This window comes from Arvicanthis niloticus, chromosome 21 (assembly GCF_011762505.2).
Source record: "Arvicanthis niloticus isolate mArvNil1 chromosome 21, mArvNil1.pat.X, whole genome shotgun sequence".
NCBI lineage: Eukaryota > Metazoa > Chordata > Mammalia > Rodentia > Muridae > Arvicanthis > Arvicanthis niloticus.
The window spans coordinates 32,441,094-32,454,444 of NC_047678.1; the positions used below are offsets into that span (position 1 = coordinate 32,441,094).

Genomic DNA, 13,351 nt, shown 5'->3' on the forward strand with positions numbered 1-13,351 from the left:
TTATAACTTTGATGAAACATTGAAGCATGGTACTGGGGTAGCCTAAATCTGTATTCCTGGGACCATGGCCACTAATATTTGGCTCTAGAAGAAACTCTCTCTTCTTCTTTTTTTTTACATTGACACACCCTTTAGCTGGACCTTGACAAGACTGAGGGAATCAGAGAACATTCTACCTTCCTGGTCTCATAGCCATCACTGAGGTATCCGATTTCAGTGATGACAGACACAAATATCTCAGGACTCCTGTCCCTACCTGGGATAATAGGCTTAGGCAGGTATACATGGGCCACATACAGAAAAGGTATAAAGGGCACCAAGCTTCTGGTAGAGAATGCTAGCTGCTGATTTGGTTCCGACCCTATTCCAAACAAACTCTCCCTCCACCTGGACCTGCTTCCTTTGCTTTGAATAAGTCCCCTCCCTCAAGGCCATTCCTCACATGGACCCTCTTGCATCTAACTCTCTGAAACTCAGAGCTGCTCTCTGAGTCTCTGAACCTGGGCACCCAGCTCTCATTCATTTTCCCAGGGGCATTGCACCTGTAGGAGTTGGGGGAGGTCTTACCCACGATCATGTGGTTGCAGACATCACAGAAGGTGGGCTTCTTAAAGACATGTTCCTGAAAGGCGTGAACCTTGCTGTTGCTGCCAGGGTGCAGGCCAGCCTTGGTGGGCATGGATGCTGGGCTTCCAGGGATGAGTATTGGGCTGGGGCTTGGGCTGGCCTTGGCCAGCAGGTCTGCTTGCGGTTTCACATCACTGTTGGTTCTTGGGAAGAAGTTGTCAGCACTTTTGCTCCGCAAGCTCTTGGTCTTGAAAGAAAGTGACCGTTTTAGTTTCTGGAGCTGCAAGGCAATGACAGGACAGCCTCTCTTATGATGGGTCCTGTGACTCCTGTGGGGGATGCAGCCATCTCTGCCCTGGACCCCACGAATACCTTAGCCTTAGCCTGGGAGTTTCTGCCAGGCCTCAGTGTGGGCAGTCCAAGGTCAGTGGATACCTGAAATGGGACTCAGTAGTCCACGCTGTGCCCCATAAGCCAGTGAGCAGAAAGAGGCTCAATCTGCCCATTCCACGGTCTTCCTTTGCAGCCTTGCTTTCTTAGGCCCCACCAATGTGCTGCCTGAAGTCCTAGGACACAAACCTCAGGACCCTGGGCTTTTGGCCTTTTGTCTTTTGAGTTTGCATAGTTGGAAGTGAGGTATGAACTCTGGGTACCAAGGCTGTGTAATACAGTCTTCTCTTTCTTATGAACAGTCAGTAGCTATTTGTCTCTAAGGACAGCATAGTATACAAATGATGTCTTCCTCTGACTTGACATTAATCTGGCTAAATGGTCTCCAGAATGAAAAACAGAAGCTCGCCAGTCTGCTTGTATCTGAAACATGTGGAAAGAAACATGTACTGTGTATAAGACATGCCTCTATGCCTATATATATATATATATATATATATATATATATATATGCATGTGCCTGTGTGTATGTGGTATAGGGGAGTGTGAGGTACATGTATGCTATGTGTTTATATATGTGGTATGTGTTTAGGACTTAGTATTTCAAAAGCCTGTTTAGCTTTCCTGGCCCTTCATGTGTCCTTGCCCTGGCTTTCAGCCTCAGTGAACCAGGTCATTTCTTCTTTGTCTTTGGGACTTATGGTGAGACACGACATGGATTTGGAAGGGTGCTCGCAGGACTTGAGTCCCGTTTTGCATCGCTAATCTGACCCAGCCGGAGGGAACTTCTGGATGCACAGATGTGAGTGCAGGAGCTTTGTACTTAAAATCCTCTGAGAACTTCCCTTTTCCTTAGGCATAAAGAACAGCTTTATATGAATGTGGTAGTGCAGGCCTTGGCCCCTAGCTACTCAGAAGGCTGTAGCTTGCGGATCACAAGGCCTGCAGAGTGAGTTTGGTTCAGCTTTGGCAAGTCCATGTCTTGAAAATTAAATAGTGATAAAACAAGGTGGAAGAGAAAGCTCAGTGGTAGAGTGTTTTCCTGGCATGGGTAAAATGTTAGGCTCAATCCCTGCACTAAACAAACAAAGGGTCCAGCCCCTGCTGCTCAGACTCCTGGGTCCTCAGCACTGGCCACAGTCGGCATCAACCTTGACTTTGCTCAGTCTTGCCAGCTAATACGGTTCTTTAAAAATCTCTCATACATTTCATTATCAGCCCTTAGCACCTGTCTTCCTGCCACCCAGATAGAAGGAGTAAACAATGAATTAGTTGTATGGCTTTTAGAGGTTGCAACACCTTTGAGGTGTTGGTAAGTATTCATCTGTGGCCATTCTTCTTTTTGCCTGAAATCACATTTGTGCAGCAACTGAAGCTATGCATGAAGGTGCCCTGGGCTGACTGGAGTCTCTACACAGTGGGGCCAGGCTCCCTGAGGACATTTGAGAGGAGCTGACAGAGCAATGTCAAGTCTGTCACCTCCATCCCCACCTCTATCTTGACCTCAGAGGACTAGAAAGCCACTGTGGTCACAGATCTGTGGCACAGGAAAAGCACAAGAAGGCTGTACGTCTCTACCTTCGAAAGGTCTTGTCAATTTGCAGTGTGAGTTTGCAATAGACTGAACTCAGGTCATCCGGAACAGCAGCAAGTGAGTGCTCTTAACGACTGAATAGAGTCTATTCTCCACTCTGTGAACTTGCTGGCTTAAGGGTTTGTCCAGTTTTAGAGGCAGAGATGAGACAAGATCTCACATCATAGCCTAGGCTGGCTTAGAACTTACTCCACTGCCCAGATCAGCCTCAGATTTGCAAGATACCCTCTTTCCTCAGCCTTCTGCTGAGAGTTCAGATGTGAGTCACCCAGGCTTTTAAACTTTGCTTTCACTTTAATGTCAGGCTAATGCATGGGATTAGTAAATAAAAGGCACTTGTTATCAAGCCTGAGACCTGAGTTCCATTCCCGAGACCACGTGATGGGAAGAGAACGACTCACACAAGGTGTACTGTGACTACCACCTGTGCCCTGTGGAGCCCGTGTACATACGCACGTGTAATTATATTTTTAAAAATTAACTATGTATTCACTGAATATTGTACTATCGTATAAGGATATTTCATAAAAGAATGTTATTGGTTGAGTACAGCCACAAAAACTAAGTTCCTTGTCTATTATCTATTCTAGATGTCTGGCAACAGAGGTACAGATAAAAAATGTGAATATATATATATATATTCTTTTTGGTCATAAAGTTGAAGAAAATAATGTTATTTGAAGAAAAAATGATCTAACTGGATATAGTCACATTAAGTAAATTAACCTAGTCTCAGAAAGAGAAATAACATGTTTCCTCTCATTTTGAGATTCTTAGATTTTTATATAGAAGCATTAAAAATCATATATGTATGTGTGTATGTATGTGTGCGTGTATGTATGTATGTATGTATGTATGTATGTATTCATGTATAGCAAGAGTATAAGCAAGACCAATGAGGAACTAAGAGAACTTATGAGAAAGAAGAATGGGTCGGTGTAGAGGAGAAGAGCCCTAAGCCAGTTTGAAGGCAGGACCCTGTGACTCCTTTGGAAGCCTGGCAAATGCTTTCAGGGCCAAATATATGATAACCTGAGAGATTGTGTGAGACAAGACTCCTTCCACCCAGGGAGCTCACTGACCTGAGCCATACCACCTCCTGCAAGACAAAAAGGGACTCTAGTAGAGACTGCAACTTCCCAGCCAAGTCCCATGAAGACTGTCCATCCCACACAGCCACCACATGACAGTAATTAAGGTTACTGAGCTTACAGGACAGTGTATAACCAACACAAAAGTGTAGGCCAGGAAGGTGTTATTACAGCCTTGGAGAAATGAAGGAGATCAAGTAGCCAGCTTAAGGTCAAACAGCTTCTGAAAACCAGGTTCAACGTTCAACCTGCCTTCTGTTGACCTGAGGCTCATTCCTTTCTTGGTCAATGAGTCTCCAGGTGTTGGAGTTACACCTCCAAGAGTAGAAGTTACACCAGGTCTCAGGAACATGGAACTTTTCCCTGTCAGTGAGTATGTAAAGGGCTTTGGAACGGGGAAGAAGGGCTGTGGTCTCCAGAAGTTTACACAGAAGTTGGCACTTCCCTTCCTTGCCCTGGCCTGTGTGGATGGACACTGTGTTAGACAAGGAGGTCTGCCTACTTCTAGAGCCAGAGATTTTGTTGGAAGCCAATAGGACATTTCTCATGAAATGAATGCTTGAAAGACATGCCTACCTGGATGAAGAAGGGATACTCTCTTCCCCCTTCCCTCTTCACCACCTACAGCAGGTGGGAGACCTAGCACTAGGGTCATAAGAGCAGGAGAAAGGGCCCTGCCCCTCACTACTTGTGGGACTCAGGAGAGTGGAACCCTGCCCCTTGCCTAGGCAGCATAGAAGAGCTGATGGACCCAGGTGGTGGTGGTGGTGGGGCATGGGTGAAAAGGCCTGAGCGGAGGAGGCCTGAGGGTATGAGCATGGGAGAGCTAGGTTTGCCATTTGTCTACCATTCAATGACATGAATGAGGGAGAGATGCCACATACATACCCCTCACTCCTTACCACCTTTGGCAGACAGGAGAGCTAGCCCCAAGGTCATCAGAGTCAGACAGCAGAACCTGTACCTCACTTAGGTAGCACAGTATAACTGAACCTGATTGCTAGGGGCATAGGGAAACCAGCCCAAAGGTGTGGCCATGGGAGAGCTAGGCCCTCAGCTTGTCTGCCATGCAGCAGCATGGGAGAGAGAGATATACATTCCTGCACCCTTGCCTTTTGCCACAGCTGGCCTGATGGTCATACAAGTGGGAGAACTTGCCATATCCTTCACCTTCTGTGACACTCAGGAAAGAGTGTCCTGCACCTCGAAGGGTAGAGCTGGCCCTGGCTGCAGGGGTTGCTGACGAGCTGACCCTAAGGTTGTGAGAGCCAGAGAGTGGAGAGGCTGACCTTTCCTTTCAGGCTCAGATCCAGGGTTTTAAATTGGCACACCCCAGTATCTACCCTATCAATTAACTGCTGTAGTACATGAGGGGCTGGGTCTACAGATCCAAAACTTCAGGTGCTTTGTGATACAGGGCAACAACAGGATATCCGAGAAGAATATCAATGAGATTCCTGTATTTATTGAGTGGCAGAAGCCAGAGGCTTCCTACCAGACCAACGAGTCCTTACAACAAGTATTTACAAGCAAAGACGTGTGGACAAAAGGGTAGACTATGGGACACACTGTGACACACTACAGTTTCCATAATGAGATTTTTTTATTTGTTTGTGGGGGAGGTTGCAAGGGTGGAGGGCGGGTATGAGGATTTGGGAGAATGATGTGAAATCCACAAAGAACTAATAAAAAGTTTCTTTAAAAAGAAAAGAAAGACATGCCTACCAATTAAATAGGGTCCTAGTTGCAAGTTCAAAAGAGTACTTTCTTCTTACAGCCTTAAAGGAGCAGAGACCAGAGAGGAAGATACAAAATGAGGAAATACAAACAGAATTTGACAGGCACATAGGACAAAATGATTAACTCCTATGCACAACCACTGAGGTAAGTTCTATTTAGAATAATATTCTTTTTAAAATAAAAGAATTAAAAGATTTTTTTATGTGTTGTGTTATGTCTATACTACATGTGTGCAGGTAACCCCAGAGAACAAAGAAAGTGTAGTATCCCCTGTAGATGGAGTCACAAGTAATTGTGAGCAGCCTGACGTGGGTGCTGGGAACCGAACTCAGGTCCTCTGGAATAGCAGCAAGTGCTCTTAACCACTGAACCATACAGTTTGCTTCCACAAATATTTAGAAGTATCTTCTCATGCATTGGGTATAACTCATACCTCGGCTCTTAACATTTCAGTAAACTTTATTCACATATGTATTTATTTGGTGATTGCGGTCAAATGCTGGGCCTTGTACATAATAGTCTACCACAGAGCTACATCCCCAGTCTATTATCTTAGAAAAACTTGCAGGGAGGGGATCATTCATTCCTTCACTCATTGAATAACTCACTAATGAATATCCATTTGGATGCCACTAAGAGCCAGTAATCACGCTCAGTTTTGGTGATTGAGCAGTGAAATGTGTTCAACAGTGAGATTGACCTCCCTAAGGTTTGAAGTCTAGTAGGCAGAGGAAAATAAAGACTAAAGGGCAGCATACTTGGGTGAACACATATATTACAAAAGGAAATAACAAGAGATACAGGCTTTTGAAGGTCACAAACAGGTTTATCTGACAGGTGACATTTGAGCAGAGATGTGAAGAGGGTGGTGGGTAGGTGGGTAGGTGGGTTGGTGGGTTGGTGGGTGGGTGGGTGGGTGGGTGATGTTATAGGGGAACATTGTGGCTAGTGGCCATAACTAGCCTCAAGACATTGTTGGGAGCTTGGCAACTAGCAGAAGAGCATTGTGGGTAATGAGGAAGCCAGCAGCAGTGGTCCAAGTGAGAAAGCAACATCCTTGTGGCAACTGATGAGGATGCAGCAAGGGCAGGAGTCCCAGATCAGCTCAGGTTGAGGCTTCCTTGCTGGTCATGGTAAGGGCTGTGGAATTTATCCTGAGGGCAATGGTTCAGAGCAAGGAGGTGATGAGGTCAGACTTTCATTGGAAGGGTTGCTCTAGGGGATGTTTGAGAAGCAGATGATTAGGAGGCAAGATTGAGGCAAAGAAACCTGCTGGGAGTTGCCTGTAAAAAGTAGCAGGCTGAGAGGTGATTCTGACAGGTGTGGTGAGACATACTTGGATGGCAGGTACATTTGGAAAGTGGACCCAGGAGTTTGTTGAGGGGTAAGAGGATGTGAATGAGTTACTCTAAGATTTCTGATGGGTGCAACTGAGTGAGCAGAGGCATTCCCTTTTACTAGAAGAGCATCAGAGAAGACATGTTGTCATGGAGACCAGGATGTCTGAGATGCTTATTTAAAATTACGGGGGTCGGGGGGGTGGGAGAGTCAAAATGTTGGTAAGTAGATACATGATTTTGACCTTCAGGCGGAAGGTCTGAGTTGGGTAGTGAATGGGGAGGCATGAGGTATGGATGGCAAGCAGGCCCACGAGGCCAAAGGAAATCATTACATATGTCATGAGCAGACCCTCGAGAGAGACACTGCCTAAGGACAGAGCCCAGGATAGTACAAATGTAGATGAAAAGACTCATGAGGCCAGGCAGTGGTATTTGAGAAGCTGCCAAGGAAGGGGGACCTAGAGAAAGGGATATTATGAAAGCTAAAGGCAGGAAATGACTGGGAGAAGGATGGAAAGCCAGTGGAGTCAAATTAATCCCAACCCTCATTTAAGTCACATGAGGTTTAAGGCTCTGCAAAGGGTGGTCTTTGAACAATCTTAGCAGATTCGGTGAAGCTCTGAGTGTGTGGTAACAAGCTTCAAGAAAGACTGTCCGGAGAGGAAGACGTAGATGTGGTGGTGGGTGGTCAAAGACAGTTTCTCTGAGTTTGCCTTGATGCAGATTAGTAAAGAGACATAGTGGCTGGAGGGGGCTGTAATATCTTAGCACTTCGTTTGTGGAGAGTTTTGTTTAAATGCTAGTTACTTTCAAGCTGCTTTTAATCTGATGGTGCCTAATAGATCTGGTTGTTGAGCTTTGTCCTTGAGAGGGGGTGGGTGGGATAGAAGCAAGCCAGCAGGCCTGGTGCTTGTTGAATACAGATCTTCACGTGTGTGCTGTCTGTGGGGGTGTGGTTCATGCATGTGCAGGTACATGTGAAGGCCAGAGAACACCATATATGTTGTTCTTCAGGTGCTATCCACTTCATTTTTTTTGTGTGACAGAAAGCAGTATAAGACAGTATCCTCTGGAACCCACCTGTCTCCCCTCCACAGTACTAGAATTTCCAGGCACCTATGACAATGTCTGTCATTTATTTTTTTAAACATGGTTTCTGGGCACTTGCAAGCATGTTACAGGCTGAGCTTCCTCTAGACCAGGATACAGATCTTTTGATTGTTCAGGACTTGGGAGAAACCAGGAGGGAGAGGGAAGAAGCGTCAAGAACTGGAAGAGGAAGACCAGCTTCCAGATGGAAGAGGCTGGTGCACTGTAGAGCAATGTACTGTGGTGGGCAGGATGCTAGGAAGGCACAGATCATCTGTTACAGGTTACTACCTATTTTACAGATGAGAAACCAGAGACTTGTGGTGATTTGAATATGCTTGGCCCAGTGAGTGGCACTATTAGGAGGTGTGGCCTTGTTGGAGAAAGTGTGCCACTGTGGAGGTGGGCTTTGAGACCCAACTCCTAGCTGCCTGGAAGTAAATCTGTTTACCTTTGGAACAAGATGCAGAACTCTCAGCTCCTCCAGCACCATGCCTGCCTGGATGTTGCCATGCTCCCACCTTGATGATAATGGACTAAGCCTTAGAACCAGTAAGCCAGCCCCAATTAAATGTTGGCCTTTCTAAGAGTTGCCTTGGTCATGGTGTCTCTTCACAGCAATGGAAACTCTAACTAAGACACATGGCAATTTAATACCAACAAGCCATGTATTAGGAAGCACTGGGCATCCTGAGAGCACATGGAGAAGAATTTAGCCTGAAGGTGATCATAATGCAGACATGTTGATTCACCCATTGGTGAATTTGCAGTTGAGATGAAGCTAAGTCACCAGCATGTGCTTGATCTTCCGAGCAGAATTTCAAGTCTGAACTACGTTGGGAAAATGTGCTGAAAACCAGTCTGCCCGCACAGGCAGCAGCTTGGGAGGCACACAGTCCCTGTGGGCACTCTGAGCTCATTTTCTTGCTTGTTGATGCTAAACCATCAGTTGCCTTTACAAACATCCTCTGAGCTATCTAAAACAGCATCAGTACCACACTGGCTTTCGTATCAGAATTCAGAGGAGGTCATCAGAGAACCGTTGACAAGCAAATATTTCATCCTGAATTTTCCTATGTGATCTACATCTTTGATTGAAAAGGGACATGTTTTTCCTCTTGACATTCTATGTCCTCTAAAATAGTTACATCTTCTTGTTGAAATAGTCATTGGCTTTTTTTTTTTTTTTTTTTTTTTTTTTTTTTGCCTGTAAAGACATGATTAAATTAATTGATGATCTAAGCATGATGGGAATGAGCTACTTGGCAAGCAGAGGCAGGTGATTGACCCTTGCCCATTTATATTCTGAGACAGACTCCCCTTCACCCTCCATCAACCACGTGGACAACTAACCAAGTCTATTTCAAGTTTAGCTGAGGCTGTGGTTTGTCGGCGTATTTCCCAGACACACCCAAGGCTAGTGGGCAGACAGAGTGCTCTGGCCTTGGGAAAGTGCAGGGCCTATGATGAGCTTTCCAATTTTTATGCTGAATTTCAATTCTTACATTGGATTTCTTTCGTGTGTGTGTGTGTGTGTGTGTGTGCACGCGTGCATGCACGCGCGCATGCACATGCATTTGTGTGCACATGAAAGCCAGCTTGGGTGTTTGCCTCAATTATTTTCCATTTAAGCTTTTGATCCAGGTTCTCTGACTGGATGCAAAGCTCACTGATTGGCTGGCTGCCTGGCTAGCTCTCGAGATCCTCCTTCTTCTTCCTACTCCATGCTTGAATTACAAACATACAACACTGTGCCTGCCTTTTTAGGTGGGTGCGGAGGACTAGAACTCAGGTCCCAATGCTTATATGGCAAGCACTTTATTGACTGGGTCATCTCTCCAGTCTATGTCTGATTTCTTTCATTGCAAGCACAATACATTCCAGGTCAGATTCACTAGAGTTTAGACAGTGATTTAAAGGTCAGAAAATGTCTCCCAGTTGTATTAATGAGCAGTCTGTAAAGCAACATTTGTTGAACAGGACCAACTCCATATTCTGCCCCCAACAGCTGCATGGTTGAAGCACGTCCCTGAAGCCTCGTGGCTTGAGTCCCAACGAGAACGGAGAAGATTAAATTAGGGCTTCCAAATCCCCTCACAGGTCTGACACTGCAGAACCCTGTGAAACAAAAGACCAGAGTCCATTCTTCAGACGTGTAGGGTATGTTTCTACAGGCAAGCAGCAACACCGGGAATGATCAGACCTGACAAGAGATCATGCATTGATGTCACAAAGTAGTAAGAAGACTACGACTGCTCTAGTCGATGTCCAAGAAAGGCGGCATTGGGAGGGGAGAAGAGTCAGAGAGACTTTTTCCAACCTCCCAAAATGAATTAAGTTTTACTTTTTTGAGACAGGATCTCATACTATAAGTCTAGGTTGGTCTTAAACTTACGATGAAGCTAAGGGTAACCTTGAACTTCTGTCTTTGTTATGGGATACAAGAGCCACTGTGTCCTCTCACTTTGGATGGTCCCACCCCTCTAACTTAGTTTCTAGTGACCATCTCTGTCTGAGACACATGGACAAAGTCAGAGCACTGCACAACCCAGATTTCCAAAGATGCGTTAGCTATCCACACCTTTTTTTTCTGAAATGAATCTTGGGTATGATGTCAACATAGTAATACATGGTCCTGAGTATGATGTTAGCAGAGTCATACGTTGTCGCCCAAGTATGATGTCATCCCAGTCATACACAATGCATTTAGGGACTCGTCCTTGGAAAGCATATCTCTGTGTTGAGAAATAATGAAGTGAGAAGCCACCAGAGGTGAGGGAGGATATAAGCCCAGGGACTGATGTCACTATAAGGAAATCGTCTGAGGTTCCATCCTGAGAGGAGAGGGTTTTACGGCATTACATGCCAGCTGCTCAGTGCATGGGTGAATAGAGGTGCTGACCATGATGGAGCTGGGCTGGGAAGGGTAGGAGGAGGCAAATTTAATAGTGATTGGAACAAAGAATTTGGGAGTAAAATACTTTCAGATGGAGTGTGTACTGTAAATTTGCCTTTAAAAAAAAAAACTCAGAAAATCATTAGCAATGTTCACGTTGGTATTTGAGGTATACACATGAGGGTTCATTATTAGCCTGAAGGAAGGCTTGCCTGAAGTCATGTGATGTAGAATGAATGTTTCCATGACCAATATTATCCTGTCTAAAAGGCACAAAGGATGAATGGCAATTATAGCTGTTGATCCACATGGCCTATCAAGGCCAGTCAAGCCAAGCTGTAAGATACTGTGTTCACCAAGATACTATATTTGGCCATACTTGGTCTCTTCTGCTTTTCACATTGCTGCTGCTATTGCTAAGGGAACCTGAGGAGGGCTCCATCTTGGGACCAATCATTTTCTTCTCAAGAGCAAAGAAAAAGGGCTTGACTCTTGTTAGAGGTTGGCTGTGTGCATCCTGGAAAAAGCCATCTCAAAAGCATTCAAGGTGTTTAGACCATGAGCTGCTCAAAAATTTGATTCACAGAACCCACTGATGAAATAACCAGAGGACTACAGGATAAACATATACACTTATGTACAACTCTAAGCTTTGCTGATTAAGCACTGCTTTGTAAATAGTAGCGACTGATCGCAGTCTGAACTGTGTCCTCTATAAGTCTTACACGGAAAGGTTAACACTCCACCCTGTACCTCCAAATGTGACTATGTTTGGAGATCTGGCTTTTACAGAGGTAATTAAAGTCAAAACAAGACCATTACAATGTGCTGTAATCCAATCTGACTGGTGCCCTCACCAGAAGAAGACATTTGGGGGATGGGGAGATGGCAAGTGGGGAAATTTTTGCTGCACAAGCACTGGTATCCAAGTTCCCATGTCCATGTAAGAGCTGGATGCAGAATCATGCATTTGTAAGGCCGCTACTTGGAGAACAGAGATAGGCAGGGCAGTGGAGCTCAGTGGCTAGCCTGGTGAGTTCCAGGTTTAGTGAAATAACCTGTCTCCAAAAAATAAGGGAGGGAGTGACAGAGGAACAGAGGAAGGCATCCAACAATTGACCTCTGACCTCTATGCACAAGAATGGATGCTCATACCCACTCTCATGCAAACACACACACACACACACACACACACACACACACACACACACACCCCACACACAGAGGCACGCATGTACTCACTCACGCACGCACATGCACACATACACACATGCATGCACTAAAAAAAATTAATTTATATAGATATGTGAAAAAATGACCAGGTGAGGACACACAGAAAAGGAGCCCTCTGCAAAGCCAGGAGAGGGAAAGCGCAGAAGAACTTAATGTGTGGATTTGGATCCCAAGCCTCTAGAATGAAGGAAAAACATAACTCTGTTATTTATGTCATCCAATTCGTGGCGTTTTTATTATAGCAGCCGCAACAAACTAATACGGTCCTCAATAAAAGCTTGCTGAGGAACAGCACCGCATTTCTAGTGATGCCTATCTATCAGAGAGAGCTGCCCGAAGGAGGCTCCTGTTCTGTTCCTGGTGCTGTCCACCACACATTCACCCAGAGTATAGCCTACTAGGTAATAAGAATGGAAAACAGGGAGGCTGTCTTAGCCATGCCTATAACCATAGCTCCTAGGGATTTAGCTCTGCCTCTAAATCTCAGCTCAGAAGTGCTGCCAGTGTCCTGCCAGGACTTTCTACAATGTCACCATAAAGTTCAGTATCCCATGTCACTAGGCAACCACATCCTGAGCAGTACACCACCAGGGCAAATTCTGTCCACTTTCACCTTCTTCTGAGTGGTAAGGACTCTGTTTTACCCCTTTACCCTTGCCTACAGTATAGTTTTTGGCATGGGACGGGTACTTTGTTTTGGAGTGAGTAACTGAGTAAGTGGGTCTTCTGTGTTCTAAGCTTAGGTTTCACAGATTTATTGGGAGGACAATCACAGAGTTATCTAAACAGTGTCCTTGCTCACAAGTGTCCAAGCCTTCCTTTCCGTCAACTTTAACTCCATTCTTTGTCAGAAACTTTGGCACCTCCTGTCTCCTATCCAAAACACCCAACTCTGTATTTGTGGTGTTGCCTGCCCTGCCCTGTCTCTGTACCACATCTTTGCAAGCTATTTTGTAGCACCCCTGCCCCATGGACAAGAAGGCAACAGAGTAAATGGTTTCTCTTGACCATAAGGCCTAAAGCCAAAAGGTTTCATCAGCCCAAGTCTAACGGATATGGCTATGAAGTGCACTCAAGACTGAGGAACCTCAGTGGTAGACAGGGAAGATCGAAGGAGAGGCTGTATCCAGGATATAGCTTGGAGGTGGTCCAAAGACTTGAAAGGTACACTTTTCAGGGTACATATGTCAGCCATGTTAAATAGAGTGCTTCTCTGAGCAGCTTCCCACGTGGTCTCACCGTGCTCTGACTTCTTCCTGCTGGCACAGAAACCGGCCTGGAGGAACATGTGACTCACTCCGGTCTACCTTACCTGTCTTCTGGGGTGGCCCTGGGACCTGAACAAGGCTTGTAATGGGAGCTTGGCAGTCTATGGTGTGGTTAGTTTCTTACAGAAAAAAAGGTCCCTGAA

At 45.4% G+C, this 13,351-nt stretch overlaps 1 protein-coding gene across 3 annotated transcripts in view; it reads right to left on the minus strand.

The window, feature by feature from the left end:
- Stac (SH3 and cysteine rich domain) overlaps positions 1 to 13,351 on the minus strand; it is a 122,485-nt gene that overhangs the window by 69,150 nt on the left and 39,984 nt on the right. The window contains exon 2 of one of the 3 annotated variants that reach the window (XM_034484114.2): positions 568 to 814. The exons of 1 other annotated variant lie outside the window; for it this stretch is intronic. In XM_034484114.2, coding sequence (XP_034340005.1) covers positions 568 to 814 — 247 coding nt within the window. Of the gene's footprint in view, positions 1 to 567; positions 848 to 13,351 lie in introns of all 3 variants that reach the window. One more of the 3 variants, XM_034484113.2, reaches the window with a different exon arrangement.